This window comes from Ursus arctos, unplaced genomic scaffold, assembly GCF_023065955.2.
Source record: "Ursus arctos isolate Adak ecotype North America unplaced genomic scaffold, UrsArc2.0 scaffold_9, whole genome shotgun sequence".
Classification (NCBI taxonomy): domain Eukaryota; kingdom Metazoa; phylum Chordata; class Mammalia; order Carnivora; family Ursidae; genus Ursus; species Ursus arctos.
The window spans coordinates 54,728,959-54,753,802 of NW_026623111.1; the positions used below are offsets into that span (position 1 = coordinate 54,728,959).

At 38.3% G+C, this 24,844-nt stretch overlaps 1 protein-coding gene across 10 annotated transcripts in view; it reads left to right on the forward strand.

The window, feature by feature from the left end:
* SLC4A4 (solute carrier family 4 member 4) overlaps window positions 1-24,844 on the forward strand; it is a 351,418-nt gene that overhangs the window by 234,996 nt on the left and 91,578 nt on the right. For all 10 annotated transcript variants that reach the window (XM_026510000.4, XM_048211820.2, XM_044388202.3 and 7 more), the window contains 5 exons: window positions 1,062-1,149; window positions 3,390-3,544; window positions 4,172-4,291; window positions 6,653-6,827; window positions 20,481-20,614. In XM_026510000.4, the coding sequence (XP_026365785.1) occupies window positions 1,062-1,149; window positions 3,390-3,544; window positions 4,172-4,291; window positions 6,653-6,827; window positions 20,481-20,614 (672 nt within the window). The remainder of the gene's footprint in view (window positions 1-1,061; window positions 1,150-3,389; window positions 3,545-4,171; window positions 4,292-6,652; window positions 6,828-20,480; window positions 20,615-24,844) is intronic.

Below are 24,844 nucleotides of genomic sequence, written 5' to 3' on the forward strand. Positions count from 1 at the left end.
AGGTAATATTAGGCAGAATTGTGTGCTGAAAGAATAGAAGGTAAGAAAGCCTATCTACTCACTGTCCTTTACTAGGCACAATCTTTGGCTCATCCACTGACCTCCTTGAGTGTCAGTATCCTCACCATTAAATGCGAATAGGATACCTGTCCTTATTGCAAAAGGGTATATGGAGTTTAAATGAGGGGATGAATGTGAAATGCTTTGCAAACTTTAAAAAGCTGAGCAAATGTGATGTGATCACTTTTATTGGCCTTATTAACTCCATATTAGGTAAGACATGATCATAAGAAAGGCAGAGATGTACCCAGTGTTGCCTTTTATATATTTTTTCTTAGTCACTTACTTACTGGGTTTCTTCCTCCCGAGTCGAGACACATACCTAAGTGGGGATAAGCTCATTATTGCAAATTCCAGGACCTACTTACTGTATCTGAGTGTGCATTATCAAGAAAACAAGTTCGGAAAGGAAAATGAGGATACCCACAAAAGAATTCTAACTGTCTGTGAATGATGCTTTATTTTGAATTTCTCTCATATTTCTCTTTCTTTACTTTGGCTGTCAGCATGTGGCTTACTTGTAGAGGACTTGGTTTTTGCTGACTTTCAGTCACTTCTGAGAAGAAATATTTCTTAAAAGTATGGAGAGGATCATTTGTCACTGCTCATATTGAGTAAGGAAAAGTCAGAGAAATCTGAAGATGTACTAAGTCTCTCTGGTTATTGTACTTAATGGGTTTTCTCCAAAATTCTGAAAGTCAGTAGAAAGAGAAGAAAGTTTAGAAAGGAGGTTGAATGACTCCCAAAGTGAAGTTCTCCTGCTCAGCGAGAAACTTCTCAGAGTTTCCATGTGAAATTCTTCCTTGTCTCCAAAGAAACAATTTGTGTTTCACGATAGTGTGAAAGAGTATCTTTCATATTACCAAGAATATTGCCTTTGTTTTAAAGATGAATTCTAGACCAACGCTTTTTATCAACTAGGATAAACGTGTCTCAGTTTTATGTATATTAACTTTGATGAAATGTGTTTTATAGCTTTTGCTTCTTTCCTCTTCCATTAGGTTCTTGTTCATTCTCTTAGGTCCCAAGGGGAAAGCCAAGTCCTACCATGAGATTGGCAGAGCCATTGCCACCTTGATGTCTGACGAGGTAGGCGATCTGGAACATGGTGATCTTTGAACGTCCCGCTTGGATAGTTTTCATACTGTGAATTGGCTGTCACAATTTATTCAGTTAGAATTATGTGGTTACCAGCCTTCTTTATGACATGAGGCACAGTCATTCATGGCAGATGATCTGATACCTACACAGTTTTAAAAAAAACAAATTTTATGTTGGAATAAGATATAGTTTCTTTTTCTAAGCATTTGCAGTTCTTAAAACTGATATATGTGAAATGTTCTTTAAAAAGTTCAAATCACTGTATTAACTTAAACTTTATCTCTTAAAATGTTCAATATATTCATTCTGGGAGTTCAAGTGTCCATATATCATATTGTTTTAGAAATAATGGGCTCTATAAAGTAATGCATAATAAAATGGATCATGCATTTTTTCTTAGGTATCAAAAAGTACCTGTTTTTATGGTCTTCTTATCTTGTGGGAAGGAATTATACACACACTAAAATGCATTAGCAACCGTTACTGCAGAATATCTAGTACTTTGGAATTATAACCTTACTCTGATAACAGCTTAAATGTTGTTACACACATTTTAGATACAATGAAACCCTGAACCCAAGTCTCAGTAGGAGAACTACAATTAGGGTATGGGATCACTGACTTCTGCCTCTGTGTCTTTTTAGCTTACTGTTTTCCCAAATGTTTTATTTTTGCTTTATTACTTGATTTGTTAGCTTCTCCATGTGTTAAGTGGAGAATAGGGCATTTAGTTATGGAAGTTCTACTTGGTGATTCCTCAGATGGTTACTTAATGTGAGACCGAGACCATTGATGCTGGTTTTCCCCCTTGAGGCAACTAAGCCTCTCAGGGGGGCTCTTTTATTTATTTTTGTATGTTTATATTTTCTTTAAAAAAAAAATCCTTCCCCCTAAGATGTAGCAATTAGAACTATTTTGGCTTTAAGTGACAGAAAAAAATCTGATTTATAGTGACTTAAACTATTTGGGGTTTATTTTTTGCTGACATATCAGGAAATTTGGAGGTAGGTAGTTGCTAGAATTGGTTTAACGTAACTGCTTAATAATAAATCAAGAACCAAGGCTCTTGCATTGTGGTCTTAAGATGGCTACTGCAACCAGCTCCAGCCACCTCTTCTGTATTCAAGGGGGCACAGATGTTAGCTGTATCTCTCTTTTAACAGGTATTCTAAAGGTTTCCAGACAGCTTTTTTCTTTTATCTCATTGGTCAGAACTGTCAATCCTTTTCTGCAGGGGAGGCTGGAGAGTGACCCTCTGACTTTCCAGCCTCTGTAGATGCTGTGCCCGCCACAGATGGGGTGCTGGCACTTTGTACTGCCCTGCCCTCAACCTCACAACCCCCAGACTATGACATGTTATTTGTTTGACAGCTTTTAAAAATTCTTGTTGAAGAGAAGAGATTTAGTAGCAATCGTAAGAATAGGTAAGGATGTTAAGTAGGGGCCATCTTTTCTCCTGGAGACTAAAGAATTTGACTTAGGAGGTATGGAAAGGTGTAAAGGACTTTTGGATCATCAGCTAGGTTAGAAGAATGGGATGATTGGCAAAGAGGATTATGTGCATTCTGGGAGCTCCTTCTTTGGATATCTGTATAAAAGACACAAAGCATTTGTTGCCTTGGATGGTTTAGTAATTGCCTTGCTAAAAGTTTAGACAGATTATCACCAGCTTAAAGCCCTTTGCTTTATGTGTTACCAGTATAACTTCGATTTTTCTTTGTTTAATAGCTAACATTATTTGTGTGTTTGAGAGTTGCGATGTTTGGGTCTTAACCTGATCTTAACACTCAGCTTGAACTTTTCCTTTTTGAATTACCAGCAATGGTTTGTCCCAGTCGTTTTGATTTCAGAGAATGACTCTTTTGTATATTTCTCCAAACCATTTTCATCTGACTTCCACAGCAACTATAGCAGTAATAGTACATACCAGTGGGAGATGAAAGGCAATGTTGTGTTACAGTATTGATAAAAATAAAAAACATATAAAAGAAACACAGCTGTTTTCTCATGCCTCTACTTATATTCTTTGGGTTCAAAATCAGAATACCAAAATAGTTTGGGACAAGCTGATAGGAAGTATGAGAATATGATTATATTGAATATATATTAAACATTAAAGTGGATTATAGATTGCCTTTTTCATCCTCAACATGCTGTGAGGCATGTGAGGCATATACAGGCATGCAGAGGGTTCTCTTTCGATCAGCACATCTCTTATTATCCTTTAGGTGTTCCATGACATTGCCTATAAAGCAAAAGACAGGCAGGACCTGATTGCTGGCATCGATGAGTTCCTAGATGAAGTCATTGTCCTTCCACCTGGGGAATGGGATCCAGCAATCAGGATAGAGCCTCCGAAGAGTCTTCCATCATCTGACAAAAGGTAAATTATCAGGCAGTTGGGAGTTTTCACCCTTGAAGAGGAGGTTGTGTTCAGAAAAGGAAAGGGGGTCAGATGGCTATCCTAATACTGTATTTTCAGGTTAACTTGATGTATTCTCTTCAATGAATCACATAGGTGCTTTGATTTGACATTTCGTTGACACTGTAAAATGAATATTGTATGTTGTTCTTTTCTTTAGTGATTACAAATTAGAGATCTCAGATTATGATATTGGAATACATCATAGAGATTTTTGGAGGATGTGTTGGGCACTTCCTGTACGTGTAGAAAGATTGGTTTCCTCAAGACAAGTCCCTATAGATTTAAGAGGTTAGGAAATTGGGTGAGATAATTTTGGAGAAACCATTTTCTGGAAATCTTTTATTTTCCAGGTGTAACAATTTCCCCTCTTGTATAATATACAACTCATTCAGCTTTCATTCATCAGTCATTTGTCTTCTAAATATAACACTTTAAGAATTGCCTGTCAGGGTGGCAGAAGGATATAATGTCCTTTCTCCCAAAGGGTTTTCAGTCCATCTCTTCATTAGTCTAGTGCATGACACAGCTAAGAAGCAGATGAATAAAATAAACTAATATTCTCTTGGGCCCTGTTGTCTTGCTTAGAAAGAATATGTACTCAGGTGGAGAGAATGTTCAGATGAATGGGGACACACCCCACGATGGAGGCCATGGAGGAGGAGGAGGAGGACACGCGGACTGTGAAGAATTGCAGCGGACTGGACGGTAACTGATGGATTCTTTTGCCATTCATGATGAGGATCTCTTGAGATCTTAATTTCCCTTCACCTTCCTATCGGCATTTGATTCGCTGGCCGACAGATATTTATATTCATTAGTCACAGGCATTGGGGATGCAACAGTGAATTAAACAAAAACCCATGTCCTTTTGGGTCTTCCTTTGCATGAATGGGAGACAAACACTGAGAAGATGAAAAAACGTGGTGATGATTTTCTCGGGAAAACTAAAGCAGAAGTAGGGAGTTTAGCGATGGAGAAAGGTATTCCAATTTCAGTAGGGTGGTCAGAGAAGGCCTTATGGAGAATTACAGCTGGTGAGGGAAGTCCAGACCCAGCAGATGCGGGTGGGGAGAAGAGACAGCAGAGAGCCTGCGATATGTGCTGGGTTGGCATCCAGACCATGAAGTGAGGGAAGAGGTGTTAGAGCGAAGGTCAGTGGACCTGCAGGCAGGTGTGAGTGAGCGGCAGAAAGACAGCCATGTGCCTGTCTTCCTCATTTGGCTTTTGGGATTCCATCCCTTCCCTGTACATTTACTTATAAGTGGGGAACATGGTACAGAAATGAGGAACTCACAGGTCAGGGTCTCCCTAGCCTGCCGTTGGGGATGCAGGTTTCCCAGATTGCTTTTGTACATCTCCTTTTATGATAATTCTTCCTTTTCTTTCCACTCTTAGATTCTCCATTTTCTTTTGGATTAAGTAAAATTTTAAGTAGGATACTCGTTTTATGAAGATAGGACTTTTTAAAGAGATTGAGGGTTTTTTGAAAACACAAAAGTATGTGTTTTTAATATGCAGTTGAATCTGAATAAAATGATTTTATTCCTCTAATGACCATTTGGGTTTCTTTCTGAAATTGAGGGGACATTATTTCTTTCCCCTTTTTTCTTAATAAAGAACATAAAACCTTCTCTCCCCCTATTTTTTTTTTCTGAATAGTTCTTTACAAACTATTTTTACGAGGAATATCCTTTTCCTTTTCTATAGATATGAGTTCTGGGATTCAGCTCCTTATTTATTTATTTATTTATTTATTTATTATTTATGATATGAAACATTTTAATAGAGGAAATATGGATTTCTGAATTCCTCACTTTATCTGTTGTTAACTTTAAGACTGCGTTTACAAAATGTAGGTCACTAGGAAGGTCAGTTTTGATAATGATAAATAATAGTAATTATGATAGGATTATTCCTTACATGTGGTTTTTTTGTTTAAAAATAATTTTATGCAAATCTCATTGGTATGCAAGCATATAGAATTATATCATGTCTTTAAAAATTCAACTCCTTTATTTAATCCAACTGGAATTTCATGCTTGTATATTTCACTTCTTCCTAAGTGCACTGAGTGTGTGCTGCACGCCCAGTACCATGCTCTGCCCTGTGCCTACCAAGAAAACTGCAGCCCGGCACTGAGTGCAGCCATCAAGCTCCGCCCCTCACCCCCCAGACAATCCTGATAAAGTATGACAGCCTGCGGTGGAAATCTGAACTCTGAGTGGAGGGTCAGGACTTCAGAGAGCTGCTGAGCTCTGAGGGCGGGCCTCCTAGGCAGCAGGAAGGGCCTGGGGAAGGCTGAGATGTGAGGTTTGTTTGGGAGAAGGGTTGACTAATGCACAAATAAGGCACTGACCTACTAATGTGTGGAATGGGGCCGAGCTTGCAATGCTCTTCCGCCACATACCGGCCTGGCTTCCTCCCTTCATTCCTCTGGGACCTTATCCCAAAGTCACCTGCTCGGGAGGTCCCATTCTGGCCACTCCAATATTTCAACCATTGCTCCTCTAGCACTTCATAACCTTCTTCCCCACTTAATTTTTTCTTTGATTTTTAGCAGTATGAATTTGACTTATATTGTCTGTCCCTCATCTAGAAAGCAAAATCCCTGAGGGCAAGTATTTGTGCCTGTGTTGTTCACTGAAGTATCTCCAGCACCTGGAGTAGGGCTGGGCATGTCACAGGTGCTCAGTAAACACTTGTGGAATGATGAATGGGGCTGGAAAGGAAACTATGGCATGATTATAAAGGGCCTTATATGCTCTGCTCACACGTTTGGATGTTTTTCTTCAAGCATTGAGAAATTTTATTTCATCTACAATTCACTCATCTAAAAACCAACTGTTTTTTTAGGGAATGTGACACCCAATTTAGTGACCACAACAGAGACAGATAGAAGAAAATGTAGTCTTCTACAGTTTTCTGGTTTTCCCTGAAGTGGTTAAGTAGAGCTTATTGATTGAAACACTTTGAATACAAATTCTTTGTGGCTTCATAAGTTATCTCTTGGTTAACTTGATGGCAGTTTGTTTTACATTGTCACATGTTTGCTTTCTCCCTACCCAGGTTCTGTGGTGGACTAATTAAGGACATAAAGAGGAAAGCACCATTTTTCGCCAGTGATTTTTATGATGCTTTAAATATTCAGGCGCTTTCAGCAATTCTCTTCATTTATCTGGCAACTGTAACTAATGCTATCACTTTTGGAGGACTGCTTGGGGATGCCACTGACAACATGCAGGTGGGTTTGGTTTGGGGGAAGACACAAATAGTACAGCCCAGATTGCCTTCCTCACCCCTCCAGCTCAGCTAGAAGCAGATGGCCTTTCAGTTACTCAGCGTGATTTTCTTTCTTCTGCTGGATGCTGCATTTTACTTTGCTTCTGGCCTGCTGCTATATTTCCAGCATTTTAGTAATTACAAAAATAGCTCGATGAAATCTGGCTTGAGTCACAAGTGGGGAAAAGAAGGGAAGGAAATGAGGATATACAATTCTATTTGGACAAAAAGCGTATCAGCTGCTTTAATTTTGTGCAGGGCACCAGGTTTAGAGCTTCTGCTACCTGGAGTGCGCGGACCATATTCTGTTAAACTTGATGAACACACTCTTTCTGGGAATGCATGATTAGCTTCATTTTACACATGAGCAAACAGTCGTCAAAAAATTGAGTGATTTGCTTGAGGCTGGATTTGCATATCTATCAGTACAACTCAGCTTTAAGGGATGGAAGTTAAGAGTTGTTTCTCCTATTCTTGAATCTGCCTGTCATTAAGCTGTAAAGACCCCTGACTTGACTTACTTTGTACAGAGCACGGTTTGTGGGTTACTTTGCAGGTGCCATTTGTTATCAGTAACAGCTAAAGTTTTTGTGGTAGAAAAGCTATTTTGGATGCCCTCTATCAATCAGAAAAATACATACAAAAGCTAAGAAAAAATAAGCATTGTGCTAGGTGCTGAATTACGGAGTAGTGGGTGAAGCTGGTATTTTGTTTTTTTAAGGTTTATTTATTTGAGAGAGAGCAAGCATGAGTGGGGGAGGGGCAGAGAATCTTCAAGCAGACTCCCTGCCGAGCGCGGAGCCCCACAACCCATGAGATCATGACCTGAGCCTAAACCAAGAGTCAGACCCTTAACCGCTTAACCACTTAACTGACTGAACCATCCAGGCACCCCTGAAGCCGGTATTCTTAGGAAAAGAATCAGAGTCAAGCCCTTTCCAAACCCCATCCTTCTACTTTAGTACTTATTACTGATTAACCTATGTGACATTCATCAGTGCTGGCAACCAGCTTATTTAAAAAAAAAAAAAATACAGCCGATTCCAAAAGATTGCTTTCTTCTACCTTTGTTTTCTTCTCTGTGCACCTTCACGTTTTAGATTCTGCCAAAACACAAAAATGCACTGGAGACTACATATGACATCTACATTGACCCAAGTAAAAAGGGAGAAATTACTTTAAACAATTGTAGTTAGTCTGTTAAGAGCATTTTTCTCTTTTAGCCCTTATCTGTTATTGCATAGCACATTGATATAAAACTTAGAGGCTTGAAACAGCCATTTTATTCTTCTCTCAGGTTTTGAGGGTTGGTTGATAGACTCATCTGGGGTGGTTCCCTCTTCGGGCCTCATACATTTGTAGTGAGGTGGCAGCTGAGGTTAGAGTCACCCGAAGGTTTCTTGTCACGTGTCAGGTGCCTAGGGATGTCTGGAACAGTTGGGGACTAAGGACTCTGAACATGACTTTTCCACGTGGCTAGCTTGGCTTCCCCACAGCTGGGGACTGTGGTGACCCTTGAGAGCTATGCCCTCTTGGAAGGGGGGAGTGGCCTCTCAGCTTTGCTTGTTCCCATGTGAATATGTGCTCAGTATGATTTCACTTTCTGATTTTCAAAAAGAGGCTGAAAAGTCAAATTTTCTTATGTGCAGTCTAGTGATTTTTATATATTGGCAACTAATTAACGTTTAAAAAATAACAGTGCGCTGGCCTGAAAGCACTCACACGTGTTATGTTCCCAGCGAGAGACCTGCGGTGTGGGGAATAGAAACCAAGCGTGGTAGGACACAAAGATGAAGTATACTGATAGGGTGTTTTCCCTTTTTTTCCCTCATTCATAAGATAGGAATGAATAAATCAAACTGTAACTGTGATGTCAGTAATAGTATTTTTATAAGTCTGATCTATATCCAAATTAGGCAGTTATTCTTCTTCCAAATGAGAGCATAATGATAACTAAATCAGATTATTGAAGAAAGCAAGTGGAGAAGAGAGCACTAGGGAAGCACTGTGAGGCCAGCAAGAACAACATTAAGACAGGCAGCCACGTTAGGAAAATAAAAGAAAGCTGTAATTTTGAGAGAGTGGCAAGCTAAGCTCTGTCTTTCAGAATAAATGGAGACTTTCTTGAGCAGATAATTTTTTAACACGTAGCTTTCCATGAATGTTATTTTCATTGAGATGGAGAAATTATGACACTTCCTATATGTTAGTTTCCTGTCTTTTTAAACTGAATTGAACCCCTTTTCAGCCTCATAAGACTTAGCTTTAAAATGCCACATCTGAGATGAGGAAGAAATTTGGTCCCTCCTAGGTGAATTAATTTCCATCTGCACAAGTTTTGGGGAAAGTAAAAGATTCTGTTGTGTAACATATGTAGTTATCATGGGTATTTCGTCTGTGATCAATGTCATGGGAAAAGCCTTGCTGGTGGAGTAAGCAGTTTCCTGAGTTCTGCAGACTTTAGAAGAAACGCAAATGCTTTCAGGGCATCAGCATGCTGGGTTGTCTGCTAAAAGGATCATTTGCTGGATGTCACTCCTAGGAGTTGACTTAATTCAAAGTATCAAATTCTAACCCAGGAGGCTATTTGCCAGACATATTCTGCTTATTTTATTAATAGATTTTGTAGCCTCTATTGATAATTTCACTGAAACTGTGAATTCGATGTTTTAAGTCTTTGGAAATGTTAAAGGGCATATTTTTCTCTCACTTCTTGTCTTTTTATTTGAAGAAATGGATTGGCCAACTAGTGTCACAGTGGATGGCAGAAACTGAAAAAGAAGGATAGAAAGTTAATGATTGTTAAATATATTTGTTGAGCTGAATAGTCTATTGTCTATTTCTTTCGGGCAATCTAATGTTATTAGTGAATGGATGCATAGATCTAAGCAATGGATTGATAGATGTAAAATAATCTGTATAACTAGAACTTAGCTAGTGTGTGTGTGCGCGCGCACACGCGTGCACACACACACACACACGCCCAACTCAGTCGTTTTATAGTGATTTTACATATTCCAGTATTTTACTAGGAAACATTTTACCTGTAGTCATTGTTCTAGATTTTCTTGTGGTGGTATATGACTTAGATTAATATTTCTATTGGTTTTATCTATTTTGGGGACTAGAGAGTAAGGTGACTTCATGTACTGAAAAGCATCTCAGTACAGAAAGAGCATGTCCTTGAACATACAGAAGTTTTGATGCACTCGCAGAAATCTTGACTTGGCATCAGGACAACAAAATAGTTTGTGGATTTGGTGCTAAGTCCCAGATCATTTCCCAGGTCCATGGCAGAGGTTGATTTATTTCTTTGCAAATATTTATTGAGTGTCTACTGTGTGGCAGACACTATTTTAAGTGCTGGGGATACAGATAAGTGACCAAAATAGATAAGAATCCCTATTCTGATGGTATTTACAGTCTAGGGTGTTGATAAGGCATTCTTTTTCTATGTCCCCAAGAGATACCAGCAGTGGTATGTAGTGGGCTTATTTAGGGGGTAAAGTCCTCTGGGTCTATTTGACTTTCGAAACACTAGATCAAGACTAAGCAGAACATTGGCATAGCCTGAAGTAATTTTCAATTATATCACATGCCATTATAATGTGGCAGCGGGTTATTCTCAAAAGCACAAGTAGCTCCAGTGAGTCAACCGAGAATAGTGTCCTTGCTTTTAAAGGCAGACAGCTCAGAGATGGTTCACATAGGGCCTTTATTGTCAGGCTACAAATAGACATGGGTGCTGGTACAAACATGTTGTGAAAACACAGATGAGTCACTGCACTGTTGTTGTTTAAGGAAACTCTTCTGCCAGCTTCTGTGCAGGAGGTCTTGCCTGCTCGAAGACAGAAATTTACATTTAAGCATTTCTTACAGAGCTGAAATATGTATATGTTATATTAATTAATATTAATTGTAATAAAATATATGTATGTTTAATATTCCCACATACAAACTTGTGTGTGTATCCCCACATCATGAGAAGCAGATCTTGGGAGCTGTATGGATCATTTCCCATGGACCTAAGTTCAAAATAAAACAGTTGAAGCTGCGATGACTCCAAGTATAATCAATTGCTAATGGCCACATAGATGACTGCACAAATTTCCCAACTTGGCACACACGTTTGGGCCATCAGGCTGCTCTGAGAGGACTCTAAGGCTTTCAGAGGGGGATATTCATGGATTCCTTAAGTGTAGACAACGAAAGTTTAGCTTGGGCCACTGGGGTGACTGAACCACTTTGCCAAGGGTTGACCTTAGATTTATCTAGAATCCAGCCCTGGCTTGTGCCTATTTCCTGTTCCTGGTGTTCAACAACAAAGGACTAGAGCATTTGCTTTCTGAGGTCTGGGAAATGTGCAGCACTCTTCTTATCCTTCTCAGTATGTCCCACTGGAATAATGCTCTGGTCCCCTGCCATGCTATGAAGTAAACAAAGGGTTTTCAGCCTCACCATCCTAGAAGCATGTTCTTTCCAGAACTAAACTCTGTGACCATGCAGGACAACTCATTGCACTGTATTTATATTCTTGGTTGCCAAGCAGGCTTACTGTTCTGTTCATTTAGATACTTCTGATTAAATTGTTAAACATTGATCTAACAAATATTTATGGATAGCTTAGTCTATGGGCAAGTTATCCATACAGGGAACACTTTTTGATACTCTGTGGCAAGTCTTTGTGTTTTTAAAAGTTGTTCTTAGCTTTATGGAACACAGAAAAATCTTTAAACTCAAATCCACGTTGTTGACTGTGAATGACTGAGGATAGTCTAGAGTGAAGAAAGTCATTTTAATTTCTTTCCCCAGAGTAAATATAATCCTATTTTCACAAACCTTTTAGCAAAAGGATACAGTAAGATTTTTAGAATTCTGTGAATTTTGTGATATTTATGGAGTCTAACGGAGCACATTTTAAGGAAATTTGTCTCATAATAAGGAACATTTATAGCTGGCATCTCCAAATTTGAAGCTTTATTTTAACATACTGCTGTGCTGAGAATATTTAATCAATCTGCTGAGGTTGGAAATGTATCATTTCTTATTCACATATGATATTCCTTCGTAAGATAGACACTTCTTTATGAAGTTCATCATGTGCACTTTATAACAGCAATTGCTTCATTATAGTGAGGACTGTATAATAATTTCAATTTACCCAAATGTTGCACTTTGGCACCAAAATGAATTTCTTTCTTGAAGTTGAAATGTAAGGTGATATGTTAATCTGCTTGAAACAGTCTTCCAGAAACATAAGAGAGTTTTTAAAAGTTAGGTAGAGATAGTCTGTTGGAATGATTTGGTGGTCAAAAATAAATGTGTATTGGGGATGCCTGGGTGGCTCAGTCAGTTAACCAAGCATCTGTCTCCCGAACAGGTCACGATCCCAGGGTCCTGGGATTGAGTCCTACATCAGGCTATCTGCTCAGTGGGGAGTCTGCCCCTCCTTCTCCATCTGCCTCTCCCCCAGCTCATGCTCTCTCTGTCCCTCTGTCAAATAAATAAAAACAATCTTTTTTTTTTTTAAGATTTTATTTATCTATTCGACAGAGATAGAGACAGCCAGCGAGAGAGGGAACACAAGCAGGGGGAGTGGGAGAGGAAGAAGCAGGCTCATAGTGGAAGAGCCTGATGTGGGGCTTGATCCCATAACGCCGGGATCACGCCCTGAGCCAAAGGCAGATGCTTAACCGCTGTGCCACCCAGGCGCCCCAATAAATACAATCTTTAAAAAAATAAATGTGTATTAGTGACAAAGTAAGGGACTTGCATTGCTTTCTTGCTTCTAATGTGTATGCTGGCTATTCCTTCTCCCAGGAAGGAACTTAACTAAATAATTTGCTTCACTTCATGTACAAGTTCTGAATTAAGCCTGTTTGATTAAGGTTAAGTCAAATGTAACCAAATTTTTCACTTACCAGAACATATTTGGTTGGTTTTTTTCAATTGAAAGACCTTTGTCAACTCTGTTTTCTTGGTGATTAGAAAAGGATAGTGATTTGGGCAGGCTGGCGATCCCAAATGCTGTGACATTCTAAAACCATTTTGTGTTTGTCTTGAAATTATTTTGAAATACCTTTATTTTTAATAAGATATAATTAAGCATTGTAGAAAATTCAAACAATGCAGAAAAACTACATAAAAGGTAATTTGGCCCTTAAACTCATCACTGAGAAATAACCATTATTAACATTTTCATTAATAGTTTCATGAACATTTTTTGTATATCTTGCAATGCAAGTGTAAACAGATTATAAGATTTTATATAAATGAGATCATATACCTGCTGTTTCATAGCATGGCTAGTATTTAATGGAAGTTTTTCCACTTCCATGTGGATCGTGAACATTATTTTTAATGACTACGTTATTTATACACATGATGATGCATGTCCTAAAATTTACCTAATAAATAAATTTTCTCATTTATAAAGAAACTGTGGTGCTTAAGTATGTTTTCATTCTTTGTAATTATCTCCTTAGAGTAAAATCCCTAGTAGAATGTTTGCAGGATATGCTTATTTTTTTATATTTGCTTTAAATTATACTTAAAAAGGTTACACCGGTTTATACTTCTACCAATAATGGACAAGACTGCCCATTTATATGCACTCTTGCAGAAACAGGATTTTGTCCCATATTCTTATTTTTGCTGTTCAGTGGATTGAGAATGATAGCTCATTCTTACTCATTTCAAATTTCTTTGATTTTTAGTGAGGGTGAATATCCTTCTGCATTTTTATTGGCTATCTATACTTCTTTGTATTTGTGTCCTTGGCATATTTTCCTTTTAGGTATTTGGTTTTTTTCTCGTTGACTCATAAGAACTCTTTGTGTAATAAGGATATTTTCCCTTTTCTTGTTAGAACTATCACAAACATATTTTTCCTAGATCTAGCCTGGGTCTTTTCACCTTATATATAGTTTTTTTTTTGCTATACAGATTCTAATTTTTGTGTATTCAAAATCTTCAATCTTTTATAGCTTTTTGTTTTTGTTATATATTTAGAGAGGTTTCCCTACTCCAAGACTAGAGAAATATTTACCCACATATCTTAGTACTTTTATGTTTTCTTTTAAATTTTTTATCCATCTGGAATTGATATTTGTGTAAAGTTATACTGGCATTCAATATTTGGGCACTTCAGATAATCTAGGTATGTATTCATAGCTCTTCAAACAAAAAAATATTGTAAAGCTTCCCCCTCTTGCCCATCCATTCTGTCAGACGTGGAATTGTGGCTCTTTGGTGAAGTTTTTGGCTCATGCTTTTCTTTAAGCAGGGAGCTAATTCATCTTTCAGTCTTCCCTTTCTCTTCAGTTCTTGCCGGGCAGTGTAAACAGAAATCTGTTTATGATGACAAAGCGCTTTTCAGCAGAGTAGATGGCAATAAGGATTTGGCAGCTGTGATCTGTCAGCTCAGAATTTATAGGCTGTAGCTACCCAGGTGAAATAAAAAATGAGGGTTGGCTATCCAGTCTTCTTCCCCAGTGTAGATGAATGGTCTTTGTAACGGGACCTTAACAAAAGCTAGCAGGTGGTTCTTATTTTGAAAGAGGAAGGGAGGTTTTTTGAATGGGTGCACCTCAAATTTGAGCCATATGAGAATCACCTGGGGAGCTTTAAAAAAAAATACTGATTCCCCAGGCCTGATCTTCAGAGACCTTGATTTAATTGTTCAAGTTCGAGAAAAAGAATCAGTATTTTTTTCTTAAAAAAAAAAAAAAAGAAAAGAAAAAAGCTCCCCAGCTAATTATCATGTGGCCCAAATTTGATTTAGAGACTTGCATCATTTCTTCACTTTACTTCTAATCATGTGGCTTGGCTTTCTGCTGGGGACCTGCCATCAAAACTCCTGCAGATAATCCAGGTCTGCCTGCCGATTTCCAGTGGCCATGTCTAAATGGCATTAGGCTGCATCATTTTTCTTGGCTAAATTTCAAAGATTCAAAGACTCAGCTAGAGAAATTTAATTTTATTATTCAACATTCTACACAGTTTGTATAAATTACCATGAACACGGGCTGACGTTTCTTTTTATGGTTAGAAACAGTTGAGCTTCTTTTTAGAAGCTTGAAATATTACAATTAAGTCAGTGAATACTTTATCATTTACTGCCACCAAAATATTTTATTTTCCAAGTTTTACTTGGTTGAAAATTGTCAGAGACATAGAAAATGTTTTGTTTCCTTGGGCAGTTGTGCTGCTTTTCTCCTGTTACTGCCGTCCACCCTCCCTAAATGGTTGTGATTATCATTCTAAATAATGAATTCCTTAATAAAAAGGACATAAAACAAGAAGGGTCATTCTTTAGTGTCTTGTGAAGATACTAAATTGCAGTAAAGTCGAAGTTGACAGCATGCATTTTTAATTTTTAAGGTTTCATCATCTTTTGAATGTGCTTAATTTAGTGCTGACAGGCATGATGGCCCTTGTCACATCACAGGTGGCTCCAAGACCTAAAATGCTGGTGTTACCAATTATGGTTGAATTTTGTTTTTTGTTTTAAGAATCTTGTTCTTACGGTCTGACTTCTTTTATGTTTGATTTTTCTATTATGGGACTTGTGCTGATTTTCTTGGCTGTTTTGTAAAACAGAGACCATCTTTGGTTTAACTTCATACCCTGATATAAGCAGAAAGACATTTATAAATTGTTTTGGATGTGGGTTTTGACTTCATATCTATAAAGTAAAACAAACTATTCTGTTTTATTATAGCTAATTCCATGTGTTTAGTAACAAAGGAATGAAAAGAAACAACTCTCAATGGCTGTAGTGTTGTCCCCTACAGCTTCTGTTGATTTAGGATTTGCTCCGGGCGAATATTGAAGGTCTAAAGAGGTTTTTCCCCCCGCATTTCCTCTGAGGACTAATCTTCATTTTTTTCTTTTCATGTCACTCCTTTTGACTTTCTCCATCTTTTCCCTCTTTTGACGAAGAGAAGAATAATAGAAGCAGGCTGGGAGGAAGGGGATGAGAAGCAGCGAAGGAAAGAAAACCCACATTTCATTGTATCTCTATTCTTAGCTTTTTATATATTATTGTCTTTCTTAGAGTTGAAAGACTGTGAAACAGCAATTGATTTTACAGAAGAGAGAGTTAGGAGGTGAAGAGGGTGGTGACTGGTGGACCTAGGATTTAACTCAGATATCCCTGACTCCAGGAGATGCTGTTTATGCTGAGCCATCTGGAAGAGATGTGGGAAATCATCTAGTTCAGCTTTTCTTCTTATTTCTAAACAAGTACTTTATGGCTATGTTACTATTCATAAAAAATGTATTATATGTCAGGGACTATGCTAAACATTTTACATGTACTATCTAATATGTATACTAATTGTTAAGGCATAGAGAGATTGGGTAACTTGCTTAAAGTCATTGATTGAGTAAATGGTATAGCCTAGCGTCACTTGGAGATTTTTTTGACTTCAGAGTCCATTGTTAAATGACATCAACTCCATGAGTCCTACATGAAGAAACTAAAATCGACAAACTTTAAGTGACATTCCCAAGATCACCAGCTCTTTGGTGACAGAACAAAGTCTAGACTCTAGATTTCCTGACTCCCGGTTCTTTGCTCATTCTACTCTTCAACAGTGGGTGATTCTTGATCAGAAATGGAAGGAGATGAAAGCCTTACCAAAATGGAGCTGGAACACTTTGTGTTGCCTGATTCTGCCACACCCCAGAGCTCAGCCACACATAGTCTCATGAACTGAATGAGAAATAATAGAGGCAGGGAGCGATCAGGGTTAGAAGTGTCTTTATGAGTTACAGCTATTAAAAATACACACACCCACATATTTTCCTTTTTTTATATTTGTGAACCCTGAATATAATAAATCAGAAAGGGGTTTCTGATAGTTCACCGTATAAATTGCTTCAAATTCTAGTTAGTTGAACTGAAGTTATTCAGTGCATGAGATTATTTTTAAAATTTCTGTATTATCAAGAGTAACATATCAAAATGTGGTGAAAATAGTTCTTTTCTCAGAAACGCTGCAAGTATCTCTAAGTTTAAGCAAGTTTCCAGTGGTGTATATAATAAATCACCTGTCTCTGTTTCAAAATTGTCAGCAACGGAATGGAAACTGTAGCACTTACCAAAGGATCAAGTACTGAAATAAAAATAATCTGCCTTTTAACAGTCACATGGTTTCCATAAATCAAAGCCATTTTCTGGAAGAAATTCGTTGTTATCTTTACTGAGTGAGCAACAACGTCTGTTGACCTTTGATTAAATGGAACCTAGGGTATGATTTGGGTATTTCTTCTTCAATTCCTTTGGCGTTTCCTGCATGCCTACAGAGCACATGGAGGGATAGTGTAAAGCTTGATGAGAGGAATAAAAATAGGAAGGCCCCCGGAGACCCTGTGCTTGCCCTCAGAGAGATTAATAGCAATGTCAAATCAAGTAGAGAATTCTTAATCTTGCATTTCTTCTTTCTTCCTTCATGTTCTCTCTTACACCCAGGCTGGACTGTATTTTGATCGTGCAGTAGTCATGAGAAATAGGCACTTTTCATGCTTGATAAAGAATGATGCAGTAACTTTGCCTGTCTCATATATCCAGAATCTGACTTGTCCTGCCACATGGAACATTCCTCTCCTACCTTTTCATGTTACACACACGAAAGTAAGTGATGAGAAAGATAAATTAAAAGACATTTAAGGGCGCCTGGGTCCCTCAGTTGGTTAAGCATCTGCCTTTGGCTTGGGTCATGATCTCAGCGTCCTTGGATCGAGCCCCACATCGGGCTTTCTGCTCAGCGGGCAGCCTGCTTCTCCTTCTCTCTCTACCTGCCTCTCTCTCTCTCTCTCTATCAAATAAATAAATAAAATCTTTTTTTCCCAAAAGACATTAAAAAAAAACCCTTGGGGCGCCTGGGTGGCTCAGTCCTTAAGCGTCTGCCTTCGGCTCAGGGCGTGATCCCGGCGTTATGGGATCGAGCCCCACATTGAGCCCCACATCGAGCCCCACATCGAGCCCCACATCGAGCTCCTCTGCTGGGAGCCTGCTTCTTCCTCTCCCGCTCCCCCTGCTTATGTTCCCTCTCTAGCTGCCTGTCTCTCTCTCTGTCAAACAAATAAATAAAATCTTTAAAAAAAAATAAAAATAAAAAAACCTCTCAATGTCAATGCACACAGGTTAAACACTGCATGTCTCTGAAAATCCCAGCTGAGGGCACACCTTTTAGCCTTTGCTGTGGGTGAGGTCATGGTTGGGTAGGTACCCATACCCCATACACTTGTTGTGCCTCACTGAGTGGGGGTTTGTTCATACCATTTAACTCTCCTGAGTCTCAATATCTTCACATGTAAGAGATCAAAGCTATTTGTTGGGCACAAGGGAGTCTCTTCTTTGCATAAATGCAACCTGGTTCTGCCAGCCTTGCTTGTTATTCTTCATTCTGTCCCTCTGAAGAAGAATGAGGTGGATACTGTGATTATGTATGGAATGGCTATAAAATAATGAGATGGCATTCTTCAGTCATGTTGTAGAGCTCACATCCATGGAAATTGGGTCCCCTCCCGCCACACTGTCAACCTAGACTTCTTAGACAGAAATAGTTCTGAAGTGTTTCAGAATGTGGGTGCTCACCGTGTGAGAAGCCAGTCTTATTTGTCAACCCTTGTTTTTTTTTTTTTTTTGCCTTTTCCCCACCACAACCCCATTATTACATAGTGCTGTTCTAAAGGATTCTTACCTATTTTCTGAATTGAACTCTACCTTTCAAAGAGGAGGATATGCTGTTGCCAGTGCCATTTTCAGGAGGATATTGCTGGCTCTGAAGCAGAGTAAAACATATTTTGAATAATCATTATAACAAGGGTCTCTTAGGATGGCTTTTAAGTGGGCATAGCACTTAGTGCATCTAAGTTCCATAAGTTGATTTTTTTTTCATTTTGAAATTTAAACTTTTATTATTTAAAAAGACATTTTAAAAATTTGAGTATAGTTGACATTTAATGGTACGTTAGTTTCAGGTGTAGAAAGAACGTAGTGATTCAACTTCTCTCTATGTCATGCTGTGCTCACCACAAGTGTAGCTCCCATCTACCAAAATGCGATGCTGTTACAGTATCATTGAGTATACTTCCTATGTTGTGCCTTTTCTTTCTGTGACTTATTTATTCTATAGCTGTAACTTGATTTAAAAAAAACAATTCCTGTGTCATCATTTCATTATATTATAAGTGAGTGAAAGTTGCTGGAGAACTTTTGGGGCTGTGGGAAGAGGTGGACGTAGGCTGACAGGTAGATAAGGTTAACAGTTGATGGGGGGGGCAGGGAATGACTGAGTGGTTCTCAGATTACCCAGAAATCCATTCTGCTCCACACAGAGGGTGGTTTAGATTAAGAGATGGCTTGTTTTATGTAAATATAAATCATACTTCTATGAACAGGTAACTTATTGTTCCGTTGAAGAGGGAGATCTCCCTGGTATCATTTTGTTTTAGTATACACATATAGTTATAGAGATCACATTATTTTGCTCTGTTATGTAAATTAAGCTACCATTAAATATATATATTTGTGTCTTTGATAGAATAGTTACTCATTTGAAAAATGTTTATCTTATAAGTTTTATGGTTTAGATGTATGCCCTAATGCATGAATAAAGGGACTCTATCATCTTTTTATATTTAAAAAATCATCCCTTGATAAAATACTATTTAAAGTTTAGAAGAAGATCCTCTTACAAATAAACACGTGCTTTTCCAACTAAAATTCTAACTGATGAAAAAAAGAGGATATGAGCTAGTTTGCTATCATCTGAGGCATTGGTCCCAAACGACATGATTAAGTAAGTTAGGATAATCTTTTAAGTCAATGATGCTTCATGGTTCATGTTTCTTCGTTCTTGTTTGGCTAAAGGAAAACAATGGGTTGAGTTTCCAGAGAAACAACTATGGGGAGGTATGGCCACAAAGATTTAGTTATTCATGTCCCTACACATGTATTTCCTTTAAAATAAATTAAAGCTCTTCTACAAGTTTACGTTGAACAAGGAATAGGCAACAAGATTTTTTTTTGTTGTTTTTGGAGTTGCTGTCTTAGAGCTTACCCGATTGAGGGCAACTAACTTTTTTTGCCCCCTTTTCTCCCCTCTCAAATCTTTCCTTTAGAAAAAATAGCTTTTGTGTATAAAATGTAGCTACTTATAAGTACCTGCTATGTGCAAGGTGAAATCAGGCTGAGACAAACACTGAAGGTGACCACAGAGAGAAAAACAGCCCAAAAAGTACTGAATCACTTCTACCCACTTGGTGGTATTACACAGTGTAATTTTACATACAGAAGCTTCGATTAATATTTTTAGAATGGATCGGAGTCACCTTTTGCCCTCTGTAGTCAACCACCAGTCATTATAATTATGGTAGTTGTTTGGAGCATTCAGCAGCCCTTGGAGTCGGGAGGGGTGACTAAATCGTACAGTGAGATACATAGTGACACTCATACTGGCAAGAATCTTAATTCTTCCCGCCTACTTGCTGTGTTTGCTGTGACCCTCGTAATAGCGTATTCGTGTGCTTAACTTCCCTAGTGACATCACACAGGGGAAGAAAAAAAAGTGATTCTTTAACAGCTTTCTTTTCTTTCTATTAGGGTGTGTTGGAGAGCTTCCTGGGCACGGCTGTCTCTGGAGCCATCTTTTGCCTGTTTGCCGGTCAACCCCTCACTATTTTGAGCAGCACAGGACCTGTTCTAGTTTTTGAGAGGCTTCTATTTAATTTCAGCAAGTATGTATATACATATCTAATTATGAATTAGGATTGTTTAATTGTAGAACATTCATAGTCTAGATTGAGCATAGAATGATAATTAGGTCAGTCAGAGCATGGGAATTTTAAGGTGTGGAGGTTGAAAGGCCCTTGGAGATTAGGTATTCCAACACTCATTTTCCATTCGATTCAGCTGAGGCCCATAGGATGTACTATCCGCTTGCCCTCATCATCCTTCTCTGCCCTTAGAGTCTTGCTTTGTGCCTCGGGGGCTGACCCGTGTGTCGATTGCAACACCAAGGCCCTTTTGCCCACTGGCTGCTTCTTGGGTTTGGTAGTGCATCGGTAGGACAGGAAGGGAGAGAGGTCAGTGTGTGTCTACCTCCCTGCACCTCATTGTCCGTGCTTTAACACTGCAGTCTGGCAGAGGCTTGTCCTGTGAGTATAGCCCCTGTAAGATGCGTCCTCTGTCCTGGTTCTGGCCCCCTCCAGGCTCTGCTGACTCTAGTGCTTCCTCGGCCTTTTCAAGCCAGGAGCTAAAAATGGCTCCCTGATATTAGTAGTCCCCAAGTACCTTGCCGTTCTCTGTTACTGACACCTCTGTAAATAGCCCATTTCTTAAGGTTTCTTCACAATCCCATTCGAGAATGCCTTCTATTTCCTGCCATGATCCTGACCGATACACTAGAGAAATGAAATGTCCTGTTCAAGGTCACATGACTCATTACTGAAAGAGACTATCTGCTCCAATGATCCACTGCTCCTAACCCTGATCTCGGTGTTCTTAACTAAAGATACATTCTAAGAGTCAGCTGAATAAAAACATTTGTTGAGTGCCGATCATGTACCAAGGTACCAAGTATTATCCTAAGTGCGTTACAGGTACTCCCTCATTTGAGTCCTGTAGCAGTACTGAGGGAGGCACCGTACCCTGTTTTACAGATGAGAAAACAGGCAGGGAGACGGTAAGTGCACTGCTGAAGGCTCCATCATCAGTTGTTGGTAGGGCTGGCATTTGAATTCCAGCTCTACTTTCTGACTCGGGAGCCTATGCCTCTTATGGAGTCACTAGGCACTCCTAATGGACATAACAATTGTGATATCATATTTTCTTTTAGAAATTGATGGATCATTTCAAGGAGGAGAAAATCAAGTTAAGCGAATTATCCAAGTGGCCACATTAGCACACAAATAGATTCAAAATCAAATTGGGTATTCTGGCCTCTTTCTAATGAACTTGATACCTCTCAGAGAGAATTGCCTTTCCCAGCAAATCTCAATCCTTAGGTAGATTGCAGAATTTCATATGACTTGCTGGCATTCCTTGTTGGAATTTCCGTATTCTTATATTGTTATACATTTGTAAGATTTTATTATTGGAAATTTTATTACCTACATGATACCTCATGGACTTTAGTACTGATCCCGTAGCCTTTGAAACTCTGTGTGCCATCAAAAACAATCACAAGATAGAGGAGGGAATGAAGATTTAAAACTAGTGTTTTGAAAACTGGGTTGAGAACGTCAGTAAGGGTCTTATGAAAATTTAAAGTTCTAAATTTTAAATAATGTGAATTTTCTGTAGCTCACCACTACAGATCCCTCCTCCATCATAATTCTCAGAAGGACCTTGGCAAGAATTGTGTTCGTGTCAGTTTATAGAAAGTCAAACCGTTTTTATATGTTTAAGAAAACATTGTGTGAGACAAGAAAGCTTTTGTGGAAAGATGAAACAAGCATGTACTATAAACAGGAACAAACATGTGGAACCTTTGCAGAAAGATTTATTGGATGCAATGTGATCAGAGCCTTTAATATACAGAAAATGTTTGCATCCCAGTTTACTTTAGATAATTGTGGGATAGAGATTATTTCCTTTCACTAAGCAAGTTCCTTTCTCACTTTCCCTTCTGTTTCATCATAATTGGTAATGTAAACATAGTTCCAAGTGATTTATTTGAAAACAGTTGTAAAACAACAAGAAACATTTGAGAAACTGAGCTTTAAATTCATCACTGAGTAGCATGTGGTGCTTATGCGGCAAACCTTATTATTTTATTCAGAATGCTGTATCATTTGCTTAAATGCTATAGCAACAGTGCTAATATTTTGTCTAGATACAGACTATTGGTGTAGATCACGATTTCTCAAAGTGTATTTCCTCAATTTCTAGTCCCATTTTAGGTGTTCCATGGACAAAAAGCTTCTGTGATCCTAATAAATCTGGAAAATGTTGTATATTTGATCTCCCTCTTAGTAATTCACTTTACACTTTAGGTAAAGAAAATGCTTTAGTCTGTCTTGCCACCGCCCAAATTTTTCCCAACATATTTTACCATTTTTTTGAGAAGTAGGTAAATCCCTGTTTTGTAACTTCAGCAGACTCAAACATAAATTCCACATAATCCACAGGTTTCCTTCTGACATGGGATACAGGTTTTAATGTTTGCCCTATACACTGGAGAATCATAAGGGAATATGAAAGATGTGCTGTCACCTTTTAAAATTAATAACAGAACGAAGGCAAGAGCTTACAAGCTTTCCAAATGACGGTTGTAGTTTTGTTTTCCTAATCCTGCAGCCTCTTTTGCCCTGTTTTTATACCTTATGAACCAGTGAGAGAATTAGATACCTTCTCTTTTTCTTGAGTGAGGAATCTGAAAGAAGTTTTACCACTGTGTTCTAAGCTATGTAGAAGCCTCATAATTAAAGTTGGAGTTTAACCTGTATAATTGTCATTTGGTCATTCAATAATTTTTCCCTTCTTTCTTTGAACATTTACTTAGAGGCCTTCAAATGATTATTTTCTTCTATTATATTACGGGTTTATTCATGTGGTTCAGGGAGGTTTACATTTGTTGGTGACTGAACATTGATTTCTATAGCATGCTCCGGAGGAGTTCCTCAGTTTGTACCTTGGTTTTATGCTCCTCAGAAACTGTAACTCAAAATATATAAGGATGTAAACCCATGTTCTCATTCGCATTCACAATAGTTTCTTTTGTCTCTACTATCATTTCCTGTTACTTTTTATAACTTAATTGCTATTTAAACTTGGCACTAAAGGGACTGATAAGCTTATTGGCTGTAATATTGCCACTTTATTGTGGTCATTACTGTTGATCAACTTGTTTTAAAAAGTTTCTCATCTCTCATTCCTTTTTCTTCCTGCTGCTGTAAACGTATCACTTTTATAATGAAGTGCCGTGGGTTTTAGTGATTTTATTTGGGTTATTCTTATAGAGCTACTCTGGGAGTGTTTAAGTATTTAAGCACTTTAGAGCAGCTATTTTGGTGTATTGTTTAGATCCTAAGATTTAAGTGTATACACGCATTTTTTTCCCCTTTGTACTCAAACGGAGTGTTCCCAGCCATTAGCTGGTTATTGGATTTGTTTCTCATCCTGTCCTGTAAACATCAATTCTCTAAACAACCATTAGCATTCTTAGAACAAATCAAGATTGCCCTGTCATCATGTTAGGGAAGCAAAACTAGGTAATTGTTTAAAATTTTTATTTAAAGAAAAAAGTTTGTTGGCTCAGAAGTAATAAAACTGTTTCTTAGGTCTGACTGAGACTTGATTCATTGTGTGATAATGTAAATTGTCTCAAATTCCTAGAATTTAGCTTTTTCTATAGTCTACTTATCTCACAAAGACATGCATAGGATTAAGCAGTGGGGTTCCAGATGGAAAGGGAACAATAAGCGAATGCAATAGATGTCTTCAGAAAGATTCCAGGAAATCCGAAGGAGATAACTCTCTACCCATATGTTGATCATCTCCTGCTTTGGTAATATTTCCAATTTATGTGATTTGGTGAAAAGAGGAAAGCAAAGGACAGTGATTTTAAGGCCCACCCTAAATACACATCAGATAGGGGAATGATGGTATAATTTTTTAAAGGAGCAGTCCAAGAATGCAGAGATTTGGTTTCTGGTTCAGCTCTGCCATTAAAACCTTGGCATTGGAAAAATGACTTAACTTCTATCGGCCTTGGTGTCATCATCTATGAAATGAGACATATTTAACTAATTGGTATCTGTATTAAGATTCTCCAGAGAAACAGTACCAATATGATAAAGAGATTTATTATAAGGAATTGGCTCACACAATTATAGAGACTAGCAGGTCCGAAATCTGCAGGGTGGGCCAGCAGGCTGGAGGGAGACCCAGGAGAGCCGATGTTCCAGTTCAAGTTCAAAGGGTGTTTGCTGTAGAACCAGTAAAAGGCATGTTCCAGATAAAGT